A 24653-nucleotide genomic window follows, 5' to 3' on the forward strand; every position below is an offset into this window, starting at 1 on the left:
AGGCGTCCCCAGCCTAGGGAACAAACAGCAGATAAGTCAGGGAGGGGACAGCGGCCCTGGGCACGCCTCAGAGAGTGAGGCGCTGGGGGCAGCATGGGCTGTCGCAGGGACAGATAAAATCCGCGGCTAGGAGCTGCCCCAGAGTATAACCCTCGCAGGCCCAGAGAGCTCCGGGAACTCACCCGGGCCACACAGCGAGACGTGCACGGTCGCGGCCCTGCCCTCTTTGACCCCGGGGCCCCATGTGGCAGCGCCCCATGTGCATGTCCCATCCAACTCTTTCCCTTCCGGGGGCTCCGCCAGTGAACGCTGCCGATGCCCGCAGGTCGAGCACCGAGCTTCGCAAGGAAAAGTCCCGGGATGCGGCCCGCAGCCGGCGCAGCCAGGAGACCGAGGTGCTGTACCAGCTGGCGCACACGCTGCCCTTCGCGCGCGGAGTCAGCGCCCACCTGGACAAGGCCTCCATCATGCGCCTCACCATCAGCTACCTGCGCATGCACCGCCTCTGCGCTGCAGGTGAGCCCCACCCCCGGGAGCGCCCACCTGGGCAAGGCCCCAACCCCTAACGTCTTCCCGGCGGAGGGGGCCCGCTCCCCGGACGAGGCCCCGCCCCCTCCTGAGTCGATCACGTGTGAGGCCCCGCCCCTTGGGAAGCCCCACCTCCTTCGAGTTGGAATTCTTAGGAATAGGAGGCCAGCTGACTCCCTTGGGTGCTTCACCCCTTAGGATTTGGCCCCCAGGGAGACTTTCTTGCGATAAATATCCCTGGGAGGCTTAGCTGCCCAATTTTTAATGACCACCTGAGAGCGTGCCCTCCCTAGCTCCTTGGTCCATCGCCCCTCCCCTCAGAGCCGTCCTCTTGAATTCCCACCCAGTTAGAATTCTACCCTGCAGGGGGGTCTGAGAGAGAGGGAGACACACACACACACCCCCACCCACCCTTGGAATCTCCAGGACCCTGAAAAGATTTTATTTACGAGGAATGTGGAGCCACCTTCTGGCAGGCTCTGCCGGTGAGACTTCCCCACCCGGTAGAATTTTACTTCTCTGGGAGGCTCTGCCCGTTTAGAATCCTTGTCATCTGGGAGTCCCTGCTTCTTTAGAATTCTGCCCATCTACAAGGTCCTGCCCCAAGAATTCTGAAATTCTGAAGCCCTGGGAGGCTTTCCCCACCCCCTTTAGAATTCTGACTCCTGCTAGTCAGAATTTTAACCTTAAATTTTGACCCCTAGGAATCCCATCCTTTTAGAAGTCTGCCTGTCCTCCCAGGAGAACACTCCCCCACTTTAGAGTTCGATTCTTGTGGGAGACCCCCACCTCCTTAGAATTCTCTGCCCCTGGGAAAACCCTGCCCCCTTCCTTGGGACTCCCAAACCACGGGCATATATTCTGGCTTACCTGGCGGCACCTGTAAGTTCTTCAGAATGAGGGAAGGCAGAGGGAGGCTAGCCAGGGTGGCCCCGTGGCTGGCTGACTAGAGACCCCCCCTCCGCCCTGGCCTGGACACCAGGGGAGTGGAACCAGGTGGGAGCAGGGGGCGAAGCTCTGGATGCCTGCTACCTGAAGGCCCTGGAGGGCTTCGTCATGGTGCTCACTGCCGAGGGAGACATGGCTTACCTGTCGGAGAATGTCAGCAAACACCTGGGCCTCAGTCAGGTGAGAGGAGCTGCCTGCTTTGTGCCTGGCCCCGTGCAGGTGATGCCGGGATACGGAGGTGACTGAGACTGGCCTAGCCCTGTCTTTACAGGGCTCCCAGCATGGAGGGGAGACAGGTGTGTTACCAGAAGCTGCAGAAGGGTCAGGGCAGGGATGGGGCAGCCTAGGGGGCCATGTGAGCCAGGGGAAGGGGGTTGCCTGAGCCAGCCTCAGGGGGCATCAAGGACTTTCTAGAAAAGACGACATCTGAGCTGAAACCTTAATGAAGGACTTGTCGGAAGGTTTGGGGAGTGGATGGGAACAGTGAAGACTGGGAATGCGCATGGCTGAGGGAACAGAATATGCAAAGACCCAGAGGTGAGATAAAACAGAGCATTGGAGGGGGGCAGATTAAAGATGTTTATCCTGGCTAAGTGCAGAGTACAGTGGGAAAGGTGAGAGAAAAAGGTCTAGAGAGGTCAACAGAGCTGGATAATTCAGGGCCAGATTAGGTTTATTGCCAGGGCCCTAGGGAACCATAAATGGATTTTCGGCGGGGGAGAGGCTGTGAGAGAGGCAGAATTGGATTTACCATTGGAAAAGCGCCCCGCCCCCACTTGGTGCACACAGAGTTAGAGTTGGAGGGATGAGACTAGAGGCTGAGGGTCCATCCACAGGGAGGGGTGCAGGGCCCTGGATGGGAGGAGTATGGACAGGGGTCTGGGGACGGGAAGGCAGGACACACAGGTGAGAACTGATTTCAGCTAGCCCATACAGCATGCCCCACAGGACAGTTACTGGTTTTTTTCTATTTCACATAAATAGGCTCCACAGTTGTCATCTGTTCCTTTCTCCCGCCTTGTTATCCTGCTCCTGGTACCAGTTTCTCTGTTAGCTTGAGCTCTTCTCGGGTTCAGAGAGGGGAATGTCCCAAGGCCCCAAAGCTAGGAAGTGGCAAACCAGCATTTGAATATAGCTGGAGGAAGTGCTGTCAGAGGAGAGCGAGCCCTCTTCCCCCAGTCAGCACCACTACTGGACTGGGAGCTGTGTGGGTCCCCTTCCGTCGGAGTCCCCTCCTGCCAGCACCATGCCCATTTCCTGAACTGAAATAACTTGTCAAATCTTTGGCTTGGCAACCAGGTGGGATTTGAATGGGGGTCTCACCTCAGGACCTTTGCACTTGCTGTTCCCTCTTCCAGAACACTCCAGAGAGCCACAGGACCACTTCACTGGCTTGGTTCAGCGATTTGTTTCAGTGTCACCTCAAGACATGGGCTCTGACTATGGTGTCTAAGATAGCATGCTGTCTTTTCATGGCCTTATTCCAGTTTTCTTCCTATTATGTACATATTATTTTATATCTGTGTTTTGTTTAATTGGTTTCCTTATTGACCACCTGCCCTGCCAGCCAGGAAGCTCTGAGAGGCAGGGATTTTTCCTGTGTGGTCATAGCTTTGCCCACCCATCTGGAAGAGGGCCTGGCTATAGCAGGTGCTAAAGAGAGGGTTGCTTAGTGAGTGTGTAAGTGAATGAATGAATGAATGAATGAATGAACGAACAAACTAGGGAAGTAATCCAGGCTTATAAATCAGGGCAGGGATGGTGAGGCTGAGGAAGGTGCTCTAACCCCCAGACTGCCCCTGCTTCCCTTCCTGGCAGCTTGAGCTCATTGGACATAGTATCTTTGATTTCATCCATCCCTGTGACCAAGAGGAGCTACAGGACGCCCTGACCCCCCGGCAGAGTGAGTTCCTTGGAGGCCTCTGACCCCGGTTATAAAAGCTGCGGCTCCCCCTTTCCCTCAGCGTGTCCCCTCCTCCTCTGGAGGACCGGACTGAGGAAGCTGGAAGGAGGGGCCATGGTTCTGCCCTGGGGCATCTGAAAGAGCATTGCCCCCACCCCACCCCCCGGAGGCCCTCCGGGTTCCAGGTCTCCACTCTGGGAATGAGGCTGGCGGGGCGCTGGAGGGATCTGGGCGCTGTCCAGAGCCACCTGGTGCTCTGCTCACCCCCGTCCCCGGGGCCCTCCCCAGGCCTGTCCAAAAAGAAGCTGGAGGCCCCCACCGAGCGCTGCTTCTCCTTGCGTATGAAGAGCACCCTCACCGGCCGCGGGCGCACCCTCAACCTCAAGGCGGCCACCTGGAAGGTGGGCAGGGCCCGGCCTGGAGGAAGGTCCGGGGTTTCTCCTTCTCAGCTCCCGGTGGGGTCCCCAGAGACCTGCCTCCCAGCCCCACGGGAGCCCCAGGCCCATGTGCTTCCCCGCCTTGCCCCCCTCACCCCAACCAGGTGCTGCACTGCTCTGGACACATGAGGGCCTACAAGCCCCCTGCACAGACTTCCCCGGCAGGAAGCCCCAACTTGGAACCCCCCCTGCAATGCCTGGTGCTCATCTGTGAAGCCATCCCCCACCCGGGCAGCCTGGAGCCCCCACTGGGCCGGGGGGCCTTCCTCAGCCGCCACAGCCTGGACATGAAGTTCACCTACTGTGATGAGAGGTGGGCAGGGGCCCCACTGCACCCCACCCCTCCGTTGGCTCGGCTCCTCCTCTTCCTTTCTGCCCCTGGGTCCCTCCCTGGTTTTTCTCTTGCCCCCCCCCGTTCTCCCTCTGGTCCATCTCCGTCTCTCTCTGATGCCATCTATCTCTGTCTTGTGTGGCTGTCCATCTTGGCATTCTCTGTGGGTCTTTTTACCTTGGGTTCTCTTCCTGTCCCCTCTGAGTCTTCGTTACTCCCTCCCTGTCCTTCTGTTGCTTTCCTTAAACGAGTCAGTGCACCTAAAGCAGTTAGCGCAGTGCCCAACATGGGAGGCAGCACTCGGCACACCGTCCTTACTCATCGCCTCCCATCCTTCCCTTTCTCCCCCCCCACTCTCTTCCTCCTCCTGCCCCCTCTCTCTCTTCGGCCCTTCATGTTCCTGCATCTTCCCTCCTTCCCTCGCCCTGAAGTTGTGCTTGGGAATGACAAGTCTGGGCTCCATCGGCTCGGTTTAAAAGCCTAGCTGTGTGCCCTTGGCCAAACGTGGGCACCTCTCTGTGCTGTGCTCTCCTGGTCTGTCCCAGGGAGTGGTACCAGAACCTCCTTAGAGCAGCCGTTCTGACAATGCACCAGTGCATTACCTGGTGCAGAATGCCATAGAGGTGTGTTTAAAAAAAAAAGAAAGAAAGAAAAAATTTTTTATTAAGTGGGGCTCGAACCCATAACCCCAAGATCAAGAGTCACATGCTCCACAGACTAAGCTGGCCGGGTGCCCCAGAAGTGTGTATTTTTAATCATTATCATCATTATTACATTTTATTTTATTCATTTCTTCCTATCTCTTTTTCTGATTTTCTTCCTTCCCTTCTCTTTCCTGGTCCTTTTCTCTCCTCCTTTTCTTTCCTCATCCCATCCCCATCACCCCCGTCCATTTCCTGCTGCGGCCGTAACAATCCCCACAAGCCAAGGGGCTCGACACAACACACATTCACCATCTCAGAGCTCTGGAGGCCAGAAGCCTGACGTGAGTCCGGTGGAGCTAAAGTCAGGGGCCGCATTCCTCGGGAGTCACTTTGCCTTAAACACTTCTGGAATCTTTCTACATTCCTTGGTTTGGAGCCCCTTTCTCCATCTTCAAGACACATGGCTTCACCCTCTGCCTCCGTGAGAACAGAACAGAACCTGTCTTTTTCTCCGTATCCTTCTATAAGGGCCCTCATTGCCACACAGGGCCCACCAGGCTCGTCCACGTGAAGTTCCACATCTCAGGACTCCGCCCTTAATCAACCCCGCGGGGTCCCCTTTGCCCTGTGAGGTCGCAGTCATCACAGGTCCCCAGGATTAGGAGGCAGACCTCTCTGGGGGCTGTTATTCAGCCTATCATAATCCCTTTTCTGTTTCTTACTCTCCCTTTCCCTCTGTTACCACCTTATCTGTCTCTGTCCTGCTGGCTTCATCCCCGTGTCCCCCAGCCCCACCCTCCGCCTCAGCCAGTCGAACTGACCAGGCCCCACTGCCCCCGCCCCAGGATCGCGGAGGTTGCCGGCTACAGCCCCAGTGACCTGATCGGCTGCTCGGCCTACGAGTACATTCACGCTCTGGACTCGGACGCCGTTGGCCAGAGCATCCACACCTGTACGTGGGACCTCCTGGCACTCTGAAACAGGCCCCCCTAGTCCCCCATGCTCTGGGGGGCCTTGCCCCCATGCCCCGACACGAGCACCCTACGCCCCATGTCCCAAGGAACCTTCTCTTCCCCGGTCCCCTCCTACCCAAGCCCCTGTCCCCAGTGCCTTTTCTTCCCGTCTGCCCCTTCTGTGGCCCTGACCCGTCCTGCATCCCCTTCCCCAGTGCTGAGCAAGGGCCAGGCAGTAACGGGGCAGTATCGCTTCCTGGCCCGGAGTGGTGGCTATCTGTGGACCCAGACCCAGGCCACAGTGGTTTCAGGGGGCCGGGGTCCCCAGTCTGAGAGTATCGTCTGCGTCCACTTCCTGATCAGGTAAGTGGGAGGGGGTGTGCAGTGTGTGGGTCTGGTCTGCATGAGTGTGAGAGGCATGTGTGTGTGCACATGACGGTGAGAACAAGTGCTCACATGGCTGTGTCTGCAGACCACGTGTGACCGAATGCACACAGGTGTGTCTGCATGTACACACACGGGCGTGGGTGTGTGCACACCCACGCACGTGTGCGTGCTGTTCACTGAAATTGAGAAGGGCTCCATACTCAAAGTAAGAAATCTAGCAGAATCGTGGGGGCTCTTTTGCTTTTTAAAAAATTGAAGTGTAATCTACATATAATAAATTCACGTTTTGGTCTACGGTACTATAAGTTTTGACAAAGGCGTGGGATTATGGAGTCACTTCCACAGTCAAGCTACAGAGACTCGCCCAAAAACATTCTGTCATAGTGAATCCAGTGCACCCCACCTGACCCCAGTCCCTGGCAACCACTGAGCTGCCCTCTGACCTTTAGCATTTTGCCCTTTCCAGAATGTTCCGTTCATAGAATCCCGCAGGATGGAGCCTTTTGAGTCTGGCTTCTTTAACTTAGCATAGCATATTTAAAGTGTATCTCTGCTGTGTGTGTGGGTCGCTCCTTTGTAATGCTGAGTGGTGTCCTCTGGTATGAATATGAACAGACCAGAATCTGTTTGTCCATTTGCCTTTGGAGGACACTTGGGCTGGTTCCTATTTCGGGTGATGACCAAAAAAGCTGCTGTAAACATTCTCAGGGAAGCTTTTGTGAGATCATGTTTTCATTTCCCTTGGGTAAACACCTAGGCATGGTCTGTGTGTATTTAACTTCAAAAAAAAAAAACTCCCAGGTCATTTTCCCAAAAGGCTGCACCATTTTGCTTTTGCACCAGTAATAGTGAGTAAGGATTCCCGCACACCTGCCAGCATTCTGTGTCCTCTGTTTTTGTCTTCTTTGGTTTTAATTTTAGCCATTCTAATGGATGTACTGGGGTAAAATCACAGGCTCTCCTCCACTGAGTTCAGCATATTAGAAGTTTTTCACCATGACAACATTGTGACAAGGGGCAGCAAATTAGCACAGAAGACAGAGAGAATTACAGGTCTTCTTTGAAAATTCTCTTCCAGGACGTGCTCTCAATTTCTAAAGCCTTAGGGGTTTCCCTACGTCTTTCTGATCAAGAACAGATTCTCTTAGGAAACGGAAGTGGGGAGGGGCACCTGGGTGGCTCCAGAAGCTTAAGCGTCTGGCTCTTGGTCTCAGCTCAGGTCTCGATCTCACAATCCGGAGTTCAAGCCCCGTGAGAAAACAAGACTAATTATCTGTGGAATGTTCTCACTTTAACACCTTTCCAAATCAGAGCCTTTGAATAACTTGTCCATGTTGCAAGTGGCCTCGCCATTGTCACTGCGAAAGAGAGGGGACCTGCCCCTGCCTCTTCTGGAAACTCCTTTTGCTCATTGTGAAGATTTGCCTTTCTATGGCCAGGCCCTGTGGTTTCAGTCTTCTGTACTCTAAGCAAAGAGCAGGCCTGGAGAGTTCACTTTTCTTGGCAGAGATGGGAGAGGAAGGAATGGCTTACTTAATTCCAGTGAAATAAGGAGCTTATGGTATTAATTGTCCTTGTTCTGTGTAGGTGTTGTGTGGTATGCAGTTGTGTGGCTGTCTCTGTGTGCTCAGGTGCTTATACTTTGTGGTATAAAAACCCTCCCCTCCCAGACCCAAGCCTTCCTCCATTGCAGTGAGCAATTGCTTTATAAGAATAAAACTCATTTACATGGGGCACTACTGAATCTTCAGCACCTAGAACAGCGCCTGGCACCTAGTAGTTGTTCAGGAAACAAGAATCGCAGATACTTAGGTAGCGCTCCCCAGGTGCCGGCTCAGTTCTACGCCTTTTATGTGTATTAGCCCACTTAAGCCTCCTAACAACCTGGGAGGAGGTATTATTATTTTTTTGAGTCTATTTATCTGAGAGAGAGAACATGAGCAGCAGGGAGGAGTTGGGGCGGGGGGAGAAGTAGACTTTCCGATGAGCAGGGACTCCGATGCGGGACTCGATCCCAGGACCCAGGGATCATGACCTGAGCTGAAGGTGGGCGCTTAACTGACCAAGCCATGCAGGGACCCAGGAGGAGGTATTATCATATTGCCTCTTTACAGAAGAGGAGAATGAGGCACAGAGAGGTTCAGCCACAGACTCGAGGTCACACACACTTCATCCGTGTGTTCTTAATTACACAAAGTGGCAAGGCTGGTTGACCCCAGGCCACTGGCAGCAGAGCTGTTGCTCTTTGCCACCAGACAGTACTAGTTGTCTAGGACATGTTTATGGGATGAACGAATGCAGAATATGCACGTGTGAGCACGAGAGTACAGATTGTGCATGCACGTCTGCCTGGGTATATACCTGTTTCTGTGTTCCTGTGTGTGCGCGTGTGAACCCTGCGTATACATGTGGGACATGGACAGGCTTGTATTTTTCAAAGGGGTTGGTGTGGCTTTGGTCCAACCTAAACTGGGGTGTGTCCAGCCCAGAAGGGGTTTGGTGAGGGTGGGGAAGGGGCGTGGCTTCTCAAAGAGCTGGTGGGAGGACCACCCATGTGCCATCCTGGGTATTGTTATGTAAATGAGACGCAAACGAGGGCCTGGTTTTCAGGCCCCCCTGACTGATTCTCCAAAAGCCGATGGGACTGAGAACATTTGGGTTGTCTCAGCAGCTAGAGACTGGGGGGAAGGGAGGCGCTGGGGACATAAGAAGGATATATTTATAAATCCATTCCCTTGAATATGAAAAATGTCTATGAATAGAGACTTCATAAATAAAATCTTATTCATTAAAATATATTCCTCTGAATTCTTCATATTTGGTAATGTAAGAATGTTAAATATATATATTTCATCAATCATTCTAAGAATATGTTTATAAGTAAATATAAAGAGAATATTTTGTTCTTATGCCTTTTGACTCTCCCCTTCTCTGTCCCTTGTTTTTCCCCCACACGTTTCCCCTCTCTACCCAAGCTGTGCTAAATGCCAACTCTTTTTTTTTTTTTTCTTCTGTCTCCTTCTACAGAGAGAGCTTGGGAAGACACACATAACTTTATTTTAAATGCTATTATGATAAAAAGCATTCAACCAAAATTAAATCCATAAAAGAAACACATAAATGTGGCAAATTATTTTTTTGCACAATGCCTTCCTGCCCTGACCGAGATCGCCTCCTGTGACGGGACATCATCTAAGGGGGCTGCCTGGGCCGGGGCCCGAGGACCCTCCCTGACTTCTGCTCCCCTTTTTGCCCTGTACCCCAGCCGGGTGGAAGAGACCGGAGTGGTGCTGTCCCTGGAGCAAACGGAGAGACACTCTCGCAGACCTGTTCAGCGGGGCACCCCCTCCCAGAAGGATGCCCCTAATTTCCGGGACAGCCTTGGTATGGGGCAGGGCTGGGGCTGGGAGGGGTTGTGGCCCCAGGACAGTTGAGGGAAAAGCCCAAATGCCTTAAGAGTGGGGCTCACCAGGCCCTACGTGACCTGACTCCTGCCTCCCTCCCCTTCTCACTCACCCTCTGAGCACACCAGCTCCCTTAGTGCTCTTGGAACGTGCTAGACTCTCATGCCTCAGAGCCTGTGCACTGGCGGCTCCCTCTGCCCAGAATGCTCTTCTTTCTTCCGTCTTTCTACTTCTCCTGTGTCCCTGGGATGATCGCTTCAGTTGATGCTCCTCTGCTCCGAATCCTGCTGTGGCTCCCCATTGCCCCCACCCTTCAGCCGGTTCCCTGCTCCCACTTCACTGCTCACTGGCATCCAATAATCTTGATCCTCCTGGGGCTCCTTTCTCCCTCTTCCTTCTCCCCCACCTGACCCCCCCAATCCTGGGCGAGCTTTTCTTCCTAATGGCTCCTCAAGGCCGTCTCCTCCAAGCTGTTGCTGGCAGCCCATGTTCCTGGGTGTGGTGTGGGGTCAATGAGAGCCTTTACTTTTCTGCCTCAGAACTCACCTCCAGGTCCTCAGAACCTCTTTGAGGGCCTGGGGCCTGTCTTTTCTCCTAATATGCAAGCTCCCCCTCGCCCCAAGCCCAGAGCGGAGTGGCTGGTTGCTGTTCTGTGCCATTGGAGAAGAATCGGGTCAGGCGTGTGCCATGGTCTAGCTGCATTGATTTTAAATATTAAAACGTTTCCCCATCTTTGGGCAATTGGTACTATCCCAAGCCCACTGTGTGCCTTCCACCCCACATTGGCCCCTGTAGGACCCTCCAGGGTCTCCCCACAATCTAGCAACTGAAGGGATAGAGCAACAGTTCCCCAGAACTCAGTTCCTCAGTGCTGTGAGCAGCCTCCACCCTGATCGGTTATGGAAAATGCCAGCGAGGCTCCCTGGGTTGGTGGGGAGGGCTCTGCCCCTCAGCCCTGTGTTCTCCCCATCTGTGTGTCCCATAGATGCCTCTGGTCCCCGGATCCTGGCCTTCCTGCACCCCCCCTCACTGAGCGAGGCCACCCTGGCCGCTGACCCCCGGCGCTTCTGCAGTCCCGACCTCCATCGCCTCCTGGCACCCATCCTGGACGGGACTTCGGGAGCCACCACCCCCAGTGCACCCCCAGCCACACGGCGCCCCCAAAGTCCTCTTCCGGTAAGCAGTCCCTCCCCAGTAAACCCTCCATACTCGGGCTACTTTGGCCTTTGGCTTGAATCTTGTTCTTCTCTGGGCCTCAGTTTCTCCCTCTGTGCAGTGGGAAGGTTGGGGTGAGATGGGGTTCCTCTCAGACCTAGATCCCAGATTCTTCAACTGTGATCTGGACCAAAACCTGGGCTATTTGGGACTGGCACGGGTGACCCTCCCTCCTTGCTTGTGACCGATCATCCGGGCTCTCAAAGAGTCAAGAATGTCTGATGTCTTAAAGGACAGAGACCAGGATTCAAATGCTGAATCTGCCACTTCCTAGCTGTGTTTCTCTGGACACGTGAGCCCTGAGTGTCTTCCTCTATAAAACCAGGATCATAGCAAGTAGTCATCTCATTGGTTGCCGGGAGGGTTCATTGAGATCATTCACGGGAAGTGCTTAGTAGACCCCTGATACCCTGTAGGTGCTATATATACCACAGAAGCTACTTTTTGTTTACTTGAGTTCAGATAGTGTGACTGTTGACTCAGGGGCCCGTGGTATCTGCTGTTGACTCTCTTCATCCTTCCCCAGCCGCCCCTCCCCCCAAGATCTCTCCACCAGAGAAATAAGACTGTGGCCTGTGACCTTTACACCTGGGCTAGCGGACTCTGCATCATTTGACCCAGACTCCAGACTCCCAAGAGGGCCTGAGTATCTTGGCCTCGGGCTTTGGTCTTTGAATCTCTGGGTTTTCCCTGTCAGTTCATCCCTGGCCACCTCCACCTTCCAAACACCCAGGTCCAGAATTCATTTGCTTTCGCTGTTTGACCCCCTTGGTGTCCCAGCTGTGGGACATTTAACCCTCACTGCTGCCCCTGATCTCAGATGTCCAGACTGTCTTGCTGTTAACACATCCTAGACTCCAGATTTCCTTAAGCGTCTGCTGTCACCCCACAGGCTGATCTCCCAGATGGACCACACTTGAACATGGAGAACACGCACAAACTCGTGGCCTCAGGGAAGGACCCTGAGTCTGTGGAGTCGGATCTAGATGTAGCTCAGGTAAGGGCTGGCCTGGAAGGAACAATCTTTACCTCTGTGCTCTGGGGGCTGACATAACTGAGCTTTAGAGAGGGTGGTAGCGTGGTTGAGGGGATCACTGGATGGATGGATAGAAAGGCCATTGTATTCTTCAGGTGAATGATGCTGGATAGATGGATGGGTGATGGTTAGACAGATAGATGGAGGGATGGGTGGAGGGACAACTATATTCATTAGGTGGATTATGGGGGATAGGTGGATGGGTGATGGTTAGACGGATGGATGGATGGATGGATGGATGGATGGATGGACCACTATATTCATTAGGTGGAGGATGGGGGATAGAGGGATGGGTGATGGTTAGACAGATGGATGGATGGATAATGGATGTTTGGATGAGTAGTTAGATAGGCCACTGGTTCATTGGGCAGATGGTGGGTGGATGGACAATGTTTGGATGATTGAGCGGCTAGATGAATGGCAGTGATGTGATGTAGTAGTTTTCTGTTGCTCCAAAACAAATCACCTTGAAACAACTAACATTTATCGTGTCACACCATTTCTGAGATTCAGGAATCTGGGAGCAGCTCAGCTGGATGGTTTTTGATGAGTCTTTTGTGAGGCTGAAGTCAAGCTTTCCGTCAGGGGTACAGTCGTGTGGGGCTAGAGGACATCCAAACTCACACACATCGTTGTTGACAGGCATCGGTCCCTCACTGGCTCTGGCTGGAGGCCTCAGTTCCTTACCACGTAGGCTGTCTGGCTTCCCCCAAAGACAGGGAACCCAAGAGATAATGAGAGTGAGCCCAAGACAGAAAATGCAGTCTTTTATAACCGAATCTCAGAAGCAACACACCATCACTTTACGATTATATCGGTCATACAGACCAACCCTGATACAATGCAGAAGTCGTCCGCATACACCAGAAGGCAAAGATCATTGGGGACCCCAATAATTCATGCCCCTCCCTCATGGAAAACGCACTCACCCCCTCCCAAGTGCCCCCAAAGTCTCTTCCCATGACAGTATTAGCCCAACATCTGGAAGCTTGTCACCTGCATCGGGTCTGGGCGTGGTGAAGCTCTCCCTCTGTTGGCCCGTGAACCAAAGAGACAAGTGACGTGCCAGCCGCATGCCCCACATACAGTGGTGGGCCAGGCACAGAGGAAGGCCATGTATTCCCTGTTCAAAAAGAGGAAGAGGACAGGAGTCACTAGTCCCCAGGAGTTCTGAAATCCAGTTGGGCAACTGTGAGAAGTTCCTTGATCAGAACTCACCCCTGCTACTTCGTAGGGCCTTTCTCCATGGTTCTTGGCTCCACTCTCTAGACGCTGGGCTCCTCACCTGGAGTTCTCCTTGCTGTTTCATAAGGGGTAACATGTGTTTGCAGCTGAGAGCGTTTTCCTGACCTGCTTTCTTGCTAGGGAACTTTGGTGGCCCAAAGGTCCCTTTTCATTTAGTTCCATCTGTGTCCCCTCCAGTCCAAGCTGACAACGTTTCTGTTTATATAATCATCTTTTTAAAAAAAAATGTGTGGGTCTTACATGAATCTCTTTGGAGTTCACTCCTTTAGACAAAAGCAAAGCCCACGATCTCTTCAAGATAAGCCCTTCTTTACTTTGGGCTTTTGCTGAGATGTTGAGTGACAGTGCCCAGAAATTTAACAGATGCCCCATTGTCTGACTGAGAAAATCTGTGAGGCACATCCTTAAACTCCAGAGTGCTGTTGTCTGACTGAGGGATATTCTAGGCAACGCCTTTGATCTTTCTGAAGTCTTAACAAATAATTTTTTAGTCATACCCTGGGCTTCATCTTTAGACCAGGCCCTCCCAAGAGCGCTCTTCCCTGCTCAATTTTAGCATCCCTTGCCATCTGGGAAGTTCCCAGGCTCAGCCAAACCCAAGGTGAGGGCCACAGCCCTCCTGTCTGCCAAGTCTGTCCAAGACTTCTAACATGAGCTGCAAGCTCATTGGCTGTGGTGTCCAGGGCCGCCCTCACTAGGACCAGCCACCTACAAATTCAGAGATTCCCATAATTCCCTCAGTCTCCGTAATTTGCTGGCAGTAGCTCTAGAACTTAGGACAGCACTGGACTTAAAACGATAGTTATTACTTCAAAAGAATATTGTAGCCAAATGAAGAGATGCATAGTGTGGAATCTGGGACTGGGAGGGTCCCAAAAGCAAAGCTTTCACGACCCCGGGGACATGTCATGCTCCCGGCAGCACACATGGCATATTGCCACACCGGGAAGCTCATCCAAGCTGTGGTGTCTAGAGTTTTGTTTGTTTGGTTTTTTTTTTTAAGATTTGTTATTTATTTGAGAGAGAGAAAGAGCACGCGTGCACGTGCACAGGGAGAGGGGCAGAGGGAGAGACTATCCAAGCAGACTTCCGCTGAACTTGGAGCCTAACATGGGGCTCAATCCCTGAGCAAGAGGCAGACACAACCCTACTGAGCCAAGCAGGTGCCCCAGGTGTCCAGAGTTTTCGTCGAAGGGGCATCATGTAGGCACGACTGAATTATTGTCCGTGCAATTAACCTTGATCTTCACCTCTACCTCCCCAACACACACGCTTCCCCCGGAGGTGAGGCTGATCTCACGGGGCCCCGACCCTCTCATCGCATGGTTGGCCGTTGGGCACGACCAGCCTCCAGCCTGAGTCAGCTCGTTGGCATACAGTGTCCGGTGTGGCCCCAAGGGCTCACCATGAGGAGCAGAGACGCACCTGTCACTCAGGAAATCCCGAGGAGCCAGGGCAAAGGCCACACCTCATTTTGGGTAAAGTTAATTCTTCACTTCACGGGGAGGTTGAGAATCTTCCAGACCTTCAAGTCCCGTTCAGCTCCTTCATGTGTAGCCTTTCTCCTTTAGCTCCTTTTTCCTCTTGCCTTTACGCCAAGGGCAAGAAGAAAATAGGCAGCCGTTCAGCACTGGGGCTGGGACGCTCATAGCTGGATGGCCGAGCTCACTAGTTACCTGTTCCGAGTTCCACAAAACCGCAGGCGACACTAAACTGTAGCCACCACACAAAAACCCTCTTTCCTCGGGCTTCTGGTCATAAGTTCCTCACATCCCTTTATGCCCTCCCTGGCCGGCTCCTCATGCCTCATGTGTCCACTAATTGTTTGCTCAAGGCAGTCTAGGCTCCAACAGCCTCTTCAGAGCCCTTCCGGCCCCTGCCCACTGCCCAGTGCCAAAGCCGCCCCGCATTTCAGGCTTTCGTTAGGGCAGCACCCCGCTCTCAGGACGAAGATCTTACCTGTCATTTGTTGGTGGGTAACCCATTCCCCTAGAGCATGTACAGCCTCACGTAATTTCTGGGGATCAGGGGCCTAGGGGCCACTTAGCGGGTTGGCCTTTGCTCTGAGGTCACAGTCAAGATGTCATCACCCAGGGCTTCCGTCACTGGAAGGCTCGAAAGGGACCAGAGGATGCACTTCCGGCCTGCTTGTCCACTGGCAGGACGTCTCAGTTTCTGGCCATTGGAGCCTCTCTGTAGGGCCTCCCCCACAGCACATGACCCCAGAGAGTCTGCAGCGAAAACAGAAGCCACGGTCTCTTTATAACCTAATGGTGGGAGTCCCACACTGCCATCCCCTCGAAATCCTGTTGTGCCCAGATCAACCCTTGTCCCTGCAGTAGGGACTACACGAGGGCGCAAACAGCAAGAGGCGAGGCTCCTTGGGAGCCATCTTGGTGACTGGCTGCCACAGAGTCCTTCCACCCATTTTACAGATGAGCAAAGCGAAGCTCAGACTCTTGACCTCGGGCACCCGGCTCAGAGACGGCGGAGCTGGGAGTCCAGCTCAGGCCCACCTGAGGCCGAGGCCCTTGCTTTTAACCTCCTCCTGCCTCCCGCAGGACGTCGATGGTCTGGATCTGGAGATGCTGGCCCCCTACATCTCCATGGATGATGACTTCCAGCTCAGCTCCAGCGAGCAGCGGCCCAGGGCCTTCCACAGACCTCCAGGCGCTGTTCTCCGGCCCCGTGCTCGGAGCTTCCATGGCCTGTCGCCCCCAGCCCCCGAGCCCTCCCTGCTGCCCCGCTGGGGGAGTGACCCCCGGCTGAGCTGCTCCAGCCCTTCCAGAGGGGACCCCTTGGCGCCCTCCCCCACGGCTGGGGCTCGGAAGAGGTGAGCCGCAGTAGAGGGAGGATATAAAGGGAGTGACCCCCCCCCCGCCCCCGTCTTGCTCCTGCCCCCTGTTTCAGCCACATCCCGCTTCATTCCTCCTGCTGACCTCTGCTCTGGCCAGGCCCCCGGTGTCCGCCGCCCCTGCCAGTTTGTTCCAACCTCCGTCTTTGTCTTGGCTGTGCCCGGCTGGAGTGCCCTCCACTCTTCTCCTCGTTTATCCAGATCCCACCAGTCCACCGGGGCCCTCTCCTTTAGAACATATTTATATCTGGCCTCATCACAATTTTTGTCACAGTTAAGAGGACATTGCAACAGTGTCAAAAAAAACTGTCTAGAACCAAGTTTCCTAACGCCTTTGAGAATCTGTTGAAAGCTATGGACTCTTTCCCAAGAACATTTACACATACATACGTTATATGCACAATTATATGCACAATTTTGCATATAATTTCAGAGGGTCTACGCCCTCTTTCCAGAGACGTTAAATTACTAATGCTCAAGCTTCAGCTGTCCACATGGCAGGCGTGCGCCCATTTAGTGTCCAGAATGGTACCTTTACTGTCCGCGTGAGGTTTTATGGATGTATCTCATTATTTCCCAAAGCTCTCAGCTCGATGCTGGATATACAGTTGGTGTCTAATAAAGACTTATTGCATGAGGGAGGGAGGGAATGAATGAATATGATAGGTGGATGGATGGATGGTAAGTGGTGGGCATTAGAGAGATCACTGGATGGATGAAGGGGAAGATGGAGTGGTGGGTGGCTGGATGGCCGGATGGCTGGGAGATGGGTGGCTGGACGATTGGTGGATGGCTGGGTGGCCGGATGGGTGGATGATGGGCAGAAGGATGGGTGAATGTGTGAGTAAAGGAATACACAGGCACTTGGGAGAGTGAACGAGTACGAGTACTCATCGCCTGCTTACAGGGGGGCCCACACCTGCTCAGGTTTGTCGTGTGCTGAGATTCTGACCTGTTTCCCTCCAGGACCCTGGCTCGGAGCGCAGAGGACGAAGCCGAGGGCATGGAGATGCTAGGCGTGAGACCCCCCAAATGGTCCCCCAGCCCAGAAGCCGAAAACTTCCTGCTGCCTCCCCTCAGCCTGGTATACGGGGGGATTCGTGGGATTCTCTGGCCCTCAGAACCTAGTGGGCTTAAACCTAGTGTGTTACGGGCGGGACGACCAGAGAGGGGAAGGGGCTGACTGGAGGTCAAATGGAAGGTCAGTCATCCAGGTGAGGCTAGGACCCTGATTGCCAGCTCAGGTCATGGCATGAACGGGCTCTGCAAATTTATGTAAGTTGGTGGTGAGTTCTAAGCAGAAAAATTACGCAGGGTAAAGGGGAGAAACGACAAAGGTTAGTATGTATAGGAACTTCTCCCGTGGGCCTCCCTCCAAAACCCAGAACGGTTCTTGGCCTTGGATTATTAGTGTAGCATTAAGAGTCCAGACAACAGTCAGACTGACTTGGGGTCAAGTCCCAGGTCTGCCACCTCGTAACTGCGAGACCTTGGGCAGGGGATGGGATTGCCATGAACCTCAGTTTCCTCATCTGGGAAGTGGGATGGTGACATCTCACAGGACTCACAAGAAGCAAGTGAAAACAGGCTGATCCTTAGTGGCTGTCAATAAGTAGTATAAAAACAAGGAAGCAAAGGCACCACCCCCCGTCCGCCTCCTTCCCCCAACTCCCTGCTTCCATCATGCCCCTGCTGTCCTTTCTGCACAACGGCAACCGGGACGCCCTTTCCAAAACCTGGCCTAGGCTGCGCCCCTGCCACCAGCCTCCCCCAGCACCTCCCGTGGCTCTCTGGTTCCTCACTCGGAGCAGGGGTTTGAACACGAGAGTTGTGTGACAGTACCCACAGCTGATAGTTGCCGAGTGCCTACCTTGCGGCAGACGATGCATGGTATTTCTTGCGTGATTACATTTTGCTGAATCCTCACGACTGCTCTTAAGATATTGTCGCCATGATCGTTATGCTTCGCATTCACATTTACACACGAGAGGACAAGCAGCTGCCCGGGTCAGAGTCTGGGCAGGAAGCAGCACGCTCACATCAGGGCACGAGGAGCATTTGAAAGCAGGACCACCGGCAGAGGGACACTGATGATCATGACCGTGATCGTGGCAGCTTTGTGTCTCTCTCCTGCAGAGTTTCCTTCTGACCGGAGGGCCAGCCCCAGGGAGCCAGCAGGACGCCAGCACCCACCTCCTGGGACTGCGTGAGCCCCTGCGTGAGTAGCACGGCCCTGGGTCCCTCTCTCCCCGGGGAGGTGCCCCAGATGGTTGAGAGGGGAGGGGTGGGGCAATCCAGAAGGTGGGAGGGGGGCACTGTCAGTGGCTGGATTTGACCTTGGTAAAGACAGACAGCCCTTCCCTGTTCTCAGCGGCACTGAGTGGGGAAAGAGAGGCCCCCAGGGGGGCAGGGGCTTGCCAGAGGGGTCCCTTGAGGTGGAAGCTGAGCCCAGGCCCAGGCTGGGCCTCCCAAAGTCTGTGTCTGATTTCGCTTTGGGCCTGCCCTGCCTTGGTCATTCCCAGCTGTGTGGCTTTGGGAAATAGTTAGGACCTATTACAGTAGTTCTCACCTTAAGGAGATGTTTTCAGGATCTGTGGAGGGGCAGCACAGGAGAGCTTAGCTCAAGACCGGATTGGTAGTAAATGTTCGAGAAATGTCTGCCCTCACGCGACGCTGGTGTGGCAGCCCCTCCACAGATCGAGTCCACTGCTGGGCTCCTTTAGCTTCCCGTCCTCCCCTTCCAGCACAGTCGTCAGTAGCCAGAGCTCCACTCCAAACCTCCACGCGTCAGCTAGGGGATCTTCCCAAAGCACGATTCTGACCCTGGCCTCCCTCTTCTCTCAACTCATCCATGGCTCCCTAGTGCCCTTCTGAGAAGGAGCAAGCAAGCTCCTCACTTTATACTCTAGTCTCTGCAGGTCTGATCACTGCCTCCTCTCAGACCACACTCGGCTCCACATCCTCCGTTCCAGCCACGGTTACGGTCTTCTGGTTCATTCTGTCCCCCATACATGTGACAAAGATTTACTGAACACACAGTCAATGTCAAGCACTGTCCTAGGAGCTGGAGACACAACTGTGAACAAAAACAGAAATCCCTGCTGTCACAGGGCTGACATTGTAGTGGGGACACAGTCCAGAATAAAGACACAAATACAAGAAGGGGTGCAAGAGAGGACGATGAGTGCTTCTGGGAAAATAATAATGCATGCGAAGGGAAAGGGAACTTGGGGTGGGGGGATTTCAATTTTAAGTAGTACAATTAAGAGTGGTCTCATTGAGAAGATGACATTTGAGCAAAGACCTAAAGGAAGTGAGGGAATGAGCAGTGACAGTTTCTGGGGGAGGAGCATTCCAGGCAGAGGTAATAGTAAATGCAAAGGTCCTGAGGTGGGAGTATATCTTAGTTGGGGGACAACAAGGCCAGTATAGCTGCAGCAGAGAAGAGAAGGGTGAGGGGCTGATTGTGGGGGGACTCTATAGGGCATTGTGCTGACTTTGATGTAATCTCCCTAGAGGAGACGGCCTCAGGGCCTTTGCATATGCTGATCCTTCTGCCTGAATGCTTTTCCTTCTATTCTTTGCTTAATTACAGCATCCTTTAGATCTCAGATCAAATATTACCCCTTCCATGAAGCCCTCCCTAACTTCCTAAGCTCATGGCTCATAACACTCATCCTAGAACATATTTATGTGGGTGTTGATGTCATTCTTTGATTTTTGGTTGTCCTCTCCCTGTGGGTGTGAGCCATGTGAGGGCAGGGGCCAGGCTTGTCTTGTCCTGGCCCTACTCTCCTGTCTCTGGGAGGCAGGGCCGTGGCTGGGCACAGAGCAGGGGCTCAGTACATATTTGTAAAGGAAGAGCTAATATTTATTTAGCACTCACTCTGTGCCAGGTTTTGTGCAAAACCTACTGTGTACATGACTGAACTGATGCCCCTCCCTGGAACCTAGGACAGGGAGTCTTGTCTGTCCTGTTAACTACTGTGACCCCTGTGCCTGGCACACAGCAGGTGCTCAAGTATTTTCTGACTGGGTACATTCTCATGAGCAGGGTAGGTCTAGGTCTCCCTGTTTCCTGGATAATAGCAAGAGCTCACTTGCCGAGCGCTCACCGATACTGATTATTGTTCAAAGCACTCTACGTGCACTCATTCATTTCCTTCCCACAGCAGCCCCGGAGAGGAAGTATTGTTGGCTCCTTTTACGTATGAGGTAGCCCAGGCACAGAGAGGTGAAGTCACCTGTCTCAGGTCACACAGCAAGCAAAGAGCAGAGCCTGGATTCAAACTCAGGCCGCATCTGGCTCCAGCCTTCTTAACTACTGCCTTAAACATCCTGAGCACCTTGAGGCTCAGAGAATAGAACTTGCCCAAGATTTTAGTATGATCTGAATCCAGTCAGATCACCACCCACACTTTTAAAGGTCAGGAGGGGACGATGGGTTTGGGTAGTAATTCCCCACTGGTTGATCTTCCGTCTTCCCCCCACAGGCCTGGGCCCCTCGCTGCTCTCTCTCTACCCGGATGAGGACACAGCCGAGCCCAGGAGCCACTTCCAGCCAGCAGCAGGCTTGGCCCAGGCCAACTGAGCCAGCCCCTCTCCCTTCTACTCCCCAGAAAGGACCTCAGCCACACTCCATGCCGGCAGCCAATGCACAGGATGGGGGTACCGGGAGAGGGGTTCCCTTTCTCCTCTCAGCAGCCCCTGCCCACCTTGGGCCTACCTCAGCCCTAGCCCCTCTGCCCCCCATGTCTGGGGACTTTGGGGTGGTCTCAGCTCAGTGACCTCTGGGAGGGGGCCCCTGGAGCCCTCCTCCTCCTTCTCTCAGGACTTCCCTTGGGGTTCTCAATACTGGTGACCTCATCCCTTTCTCCGACTCTCCTGGCTTGATTTTTGGGTGACTCGAGGCGGGGGACATTGGGGTTCAGATCTGTGTTTCTGGGCTCTGGGGAGTATTGATAACCATAGTCACATTTCTTTTCCATCCTTTATTATTTTTCTTTTTGTTGATTTCATGATAGGTTTTGAATCACTATGAATGGCCTGGGGTCCGTAAGAATGCGGGACTCTGATCTCCCCTCCTCCCTCAGGTGTTAATGTGGTGGTGGTGGGAGCTCTGGGGCAAACCTCACCCCTAGCAACTTTTTACCAGTTTCTTAGCCTTCCAAGTGGCCAACCCTCTCTGCCTGCCCCCCAGTGGGGACTTTTGCTGCCCCAGCCTTGCCTGGACACTGGTTTCATTTCCGGGGGTAGCCTCCAGCTTCCTCTGCTCCCAGACCAGGCAACCTCCTGCTCTCTACGGCTCTAGACCACACAACTTCTGACCTGCTCTTCTAGCCTGCCCCTCTCCCAACACATCCTCCAAACCCCATTCCAGACCTCACAATGTCCAGCTCTTTCTTGTTCTGACCCTCCCCACCTCCAGTGCTATCTCTTTTTGTACCTCCACGGTCTCCCAAGTTGTCTGGTTCTAGGTCTCACGGCTTCAGAGCTGACACCCACTGGAGCCCTCTGGTTCTAGCACTCACTCTGACTTCCTCTGGTTCTAGACCTTTTCCTGTAAATAAGTCTCCCTTGTACCAGATGTCACATGCTCTGACTCCTGCTGATTCCAGCTCTTAAAACCAGCAACTGCCTCTGACTCTGGACCCCAAAACCCAAGCTTCGTATTGGGTCTAGTCTTCCTGATCTGGAATACACCTGGCTCCAAATCCAGACTTCCTAATTTCTGAATCATTTTGGTGGTACATGTCACGATGCCCAGCTCCTTCCTTTTCAACTTTCACCCTCAAGACTTGTTTTTCCCATCCAAAAGAAGTAAAGTGAGCGGTATGTAGATCTTCTAACCATTACAGTACTTTCAGGCCAGACTCCGTGCTCTACGTCTCTTCTGCTCTAGACCTCGTGACTTCCACCATCCACTGGTTCGAGACCACACAGCCTTTAGAACTTGCAGTTCCCAGGATCCTCTGATTCCCGATCTGCTGAACTCACTTCTCTCTGATTCTTGAACTTGGCTTCAGAAGTCTTCCTATTCCAGACCTTACCCTATCAGTTCCCTTGGTTCTAGACCTCACAATCTCCAGTTTGCTCTCCTGATCTTCTGACTCCAGATTACTCTAGATTTAGAACTCAGCATTCAGACTTCTGATTACAGAGCTTGCCTTTACAAATTTTTCTGGTTCTCGACCCTACAATGCCCAGCTCCTGATTTTAGGTCTTGTGACTCCCAAAATTTCTCTGGTTCTAGAACTCAGTCCTCACAGTTTTTCAAATTCTATTCTTATTCTATAAATTCCTCTGATTCTAGGCCTCACAGCCTCCAACTGTCTCATTTCAGATCCAAATTCTTTTGGCCCAAGAACTCAGCCTCCAGGTGCTTCTGATTCTAGAATCTGGATGTCACCCTGTGGATTCCTCTGGTTCAGAATCTTATGACCTCTGACTTTCTGATTCCAGACCCCATCCTCCTAACTCTATTCTGGGCTTCCTACACTCAGCTTGCCCCAGTTCCTCCTTTATCTGTAGTCTTCCCATTCCAGGTCCCTCCGCTAGTGGACTTCATGCTCAAGCCTCGCTATCCCTACAGTTTCAAACACTGTCTTGGAATCCCCCTCCTCCCTGCCCTCAGCTCTCCAGGGATGCACTTACCTTTACTTTACCCCAGGTACCTGGGGGACCTGGGGCTCCCTTACAATCCGGGAGACTTCCCCAGCCGCACAGACACACGCACAGCCCTATCTGCATATCACAGGTGGGGAGAGAGGCCAGGACTCCTCAGAACTCCTGCTACCACCTGTGTGTCGCTCTTACCCTCTAAACCTGTTTCTACGATGGTGCTACTCTTGGGTCTCCCACACGAAAAGTCCCCCCCCCCAGCCCAATTCATCCCCTTTTTGGAAGGCACTTCTCACTCTCTTTTGTCATGGGATGGCCTATCCAGATTGGTGCTATGGGGAAGAAGGGTCAGGTCCCTCCTTCCCTCAGGGGGTGACCTGGGCCCTCAATGGAGGGGGCTGGGTTGGGAAGGGAAAGGGACTGGACCAGCCACTCTGGCTCGGAAACCCATTAATCTCTACACCACCATAAAGACCTCGCCTTGGTAGGCACCAGAGCTCTGTGTGTTGACTCATCTGTGGGGTCGCTTCAGGGTGTGTGGGTACCCTGGCTGTCCTGTGTGGCGGTGATTCTGTGTGTATGTGTGACTCTGTGTTCCCACGTGGGTCTACGTAACATTGTGGGTCTGGTGATGTAATTCTACGTAAGTGTCTTTGTGATATAATTCTATGAACCGGTGGGGGTGGGGGTGGGTAGTTGTAATTCCGTCTACCTGTACGTTGTTAGTATCCTCCGAGTGAAATGATTCTGCTTTATGTGTGTTTCTGGTGACTTTGGGTTTCTGTGTTCCTGAGTATGGGAGGTTTGTGGTGTCGCAATTATCCTTACACATATGGGACTGTTTTGACACTATCATTCTGTACTGATATCTATGTGACATGTTCTCTGTACTTGTGTGTGTGTAAGATCATGTGTCTACAGATTCACGTGTAGATGGGTATGCCTGTTGCGTCCTGTCTCTAGATCACTCTTATAACCCCTCTCCTATGTTCCATGTAGGAACCTTTTTGTGTTGTTATTTTTCTTATTTTTAAGTAATCTCTGGCCCAATGTGGGGTTTGAACTCATGACCCCAAAGTCAAGAGCCACATCTGTATGGGCTCAGCCATGCACACCATCATGTAGGAGTCTTTTCAAAAAAAGAAAACACTTTCAAGCCTTGACACTTGCTCCCTTGCCTTCAATGCCTTTCTCCCTTCCTCCTTCTCACTTGGTCGTCATCTACTCATACTTTAGGTCTTGGTTCAGATATCCCCTCCTCCAGGAAACCTTCCCTGCCCACCCAGCAGAGTGAGCCCCTCCCCTTGAAGCTCCAGGCACTCAGTCCCACTCTGGGTATTTATAATGGAGCAGGTATTTAAAAAGTACTTACTCTGTGTCAGGCCCTCTGCCAAACACTTTATTCTTATGATCTTATCAAACCTTCCTCTAATCATCTACAATAGGCACAGTTATTGTCCCCATTTTAGAGAGGAGGAAACTGAAGTTCAGAGAGGATGATCCTTGCCAAGGTCACACAGCAGGGAAGGGCTGAGCTGGATTCAAATCCATTACATACACACCCCTCAATCTCAAAAATCTAACCCACAAGTTGGGCTATGGAGCGTAGAGACAGTAGAGTAGGGCTTAAGAGCACAGAATCAGGTGGGACAAGGTGAAATCCTGGTTCTGCCACTCTCGCTGTATGACCTTGGTCAAGTTTGTTGACCTCTACAAAATCTCAGTGTCCTCAATGGTGAAATGGAGCTGATATTGGTATCTACCTTCTGGGCTGACTGTTGGCTGTGACAGGAGGTGGTGGGATCAGGCTGCCCAGACGAAACTGGGGAGTGGGATAGCTCGAGCTTCCGTGAGGGGAGCCACAGCAGATTCTTAAAGGATTTAGTGCTACAGTCCCACAGGAGTAGCAGCTGAGGGTTTGGAAAAGATGGCCTGCAAGGCTGTACAGTGGGCGGTGGGTGGTAGGTAGGGGTGGTGGTGGCGGCGGCGGGGGGGGGGGGTCACATCTGGACATGTTGGCTGAGGCTATACCATTCAGGGTTTCCTAGGTCATCAGAAAGAGTTCAGGTGTTTTTCTAAGGACATTGAGGCACCTTGGCAGGCTGGGGACCCAGGGATGAGGGTGAAGAAAGGAGACGGCATAACAA

At 53.1% G+C, this 24653-nt stretch overlaps 1 protein-coding gene across 1 annotated transcript; it reads left to right on the forward strand.

Moving 5' to 3' along the window:
* Positions 1 to 242: 242 nt before the first annotated feature.
* Positions 243 to 23001, forward strand: HIF3A (hypoxia inducible factor 3 subunit alpha; the record flags this gene model as incomplete). The annotated part of the gene is made up of 14 exons (XM_080829161.1): positions 243 to 516; positions 1511 to 1656; positions 3295 to 3379; positions 3668 to 3780; positions 3921 to 4129; positions 5637 to 5743; positions 5960 to 6107; positions 9397 to 9515; positions 10521 to 10711; positions 11643 to 11747; positions 15593 to 15864; positions 16852 to 16969; positions 18022 to 18103; positions 20379 to 23001. 14 exons carry the CDS (start codon positions 243 to 245, stop codon positions 20474 to 20476), a joined length of 2067 nt encoding a protein of 688 aa, XP_080685287.1. The 3' UTR covers positions 20477 to 23001.
* Positions 23002 to 24653: the final 1652 nt, after the last annotated feature.

The sequence above is a fragment of the Martes martes genome (assembly GCF_963455335.1).
Source record: "Martes martes genome assembly, chromosome: 17".
NCBI lineage: Eukaryota > Metazoa > Chordata > Mammalia > Carnivora > Mustelidae > Martes > Martes martes.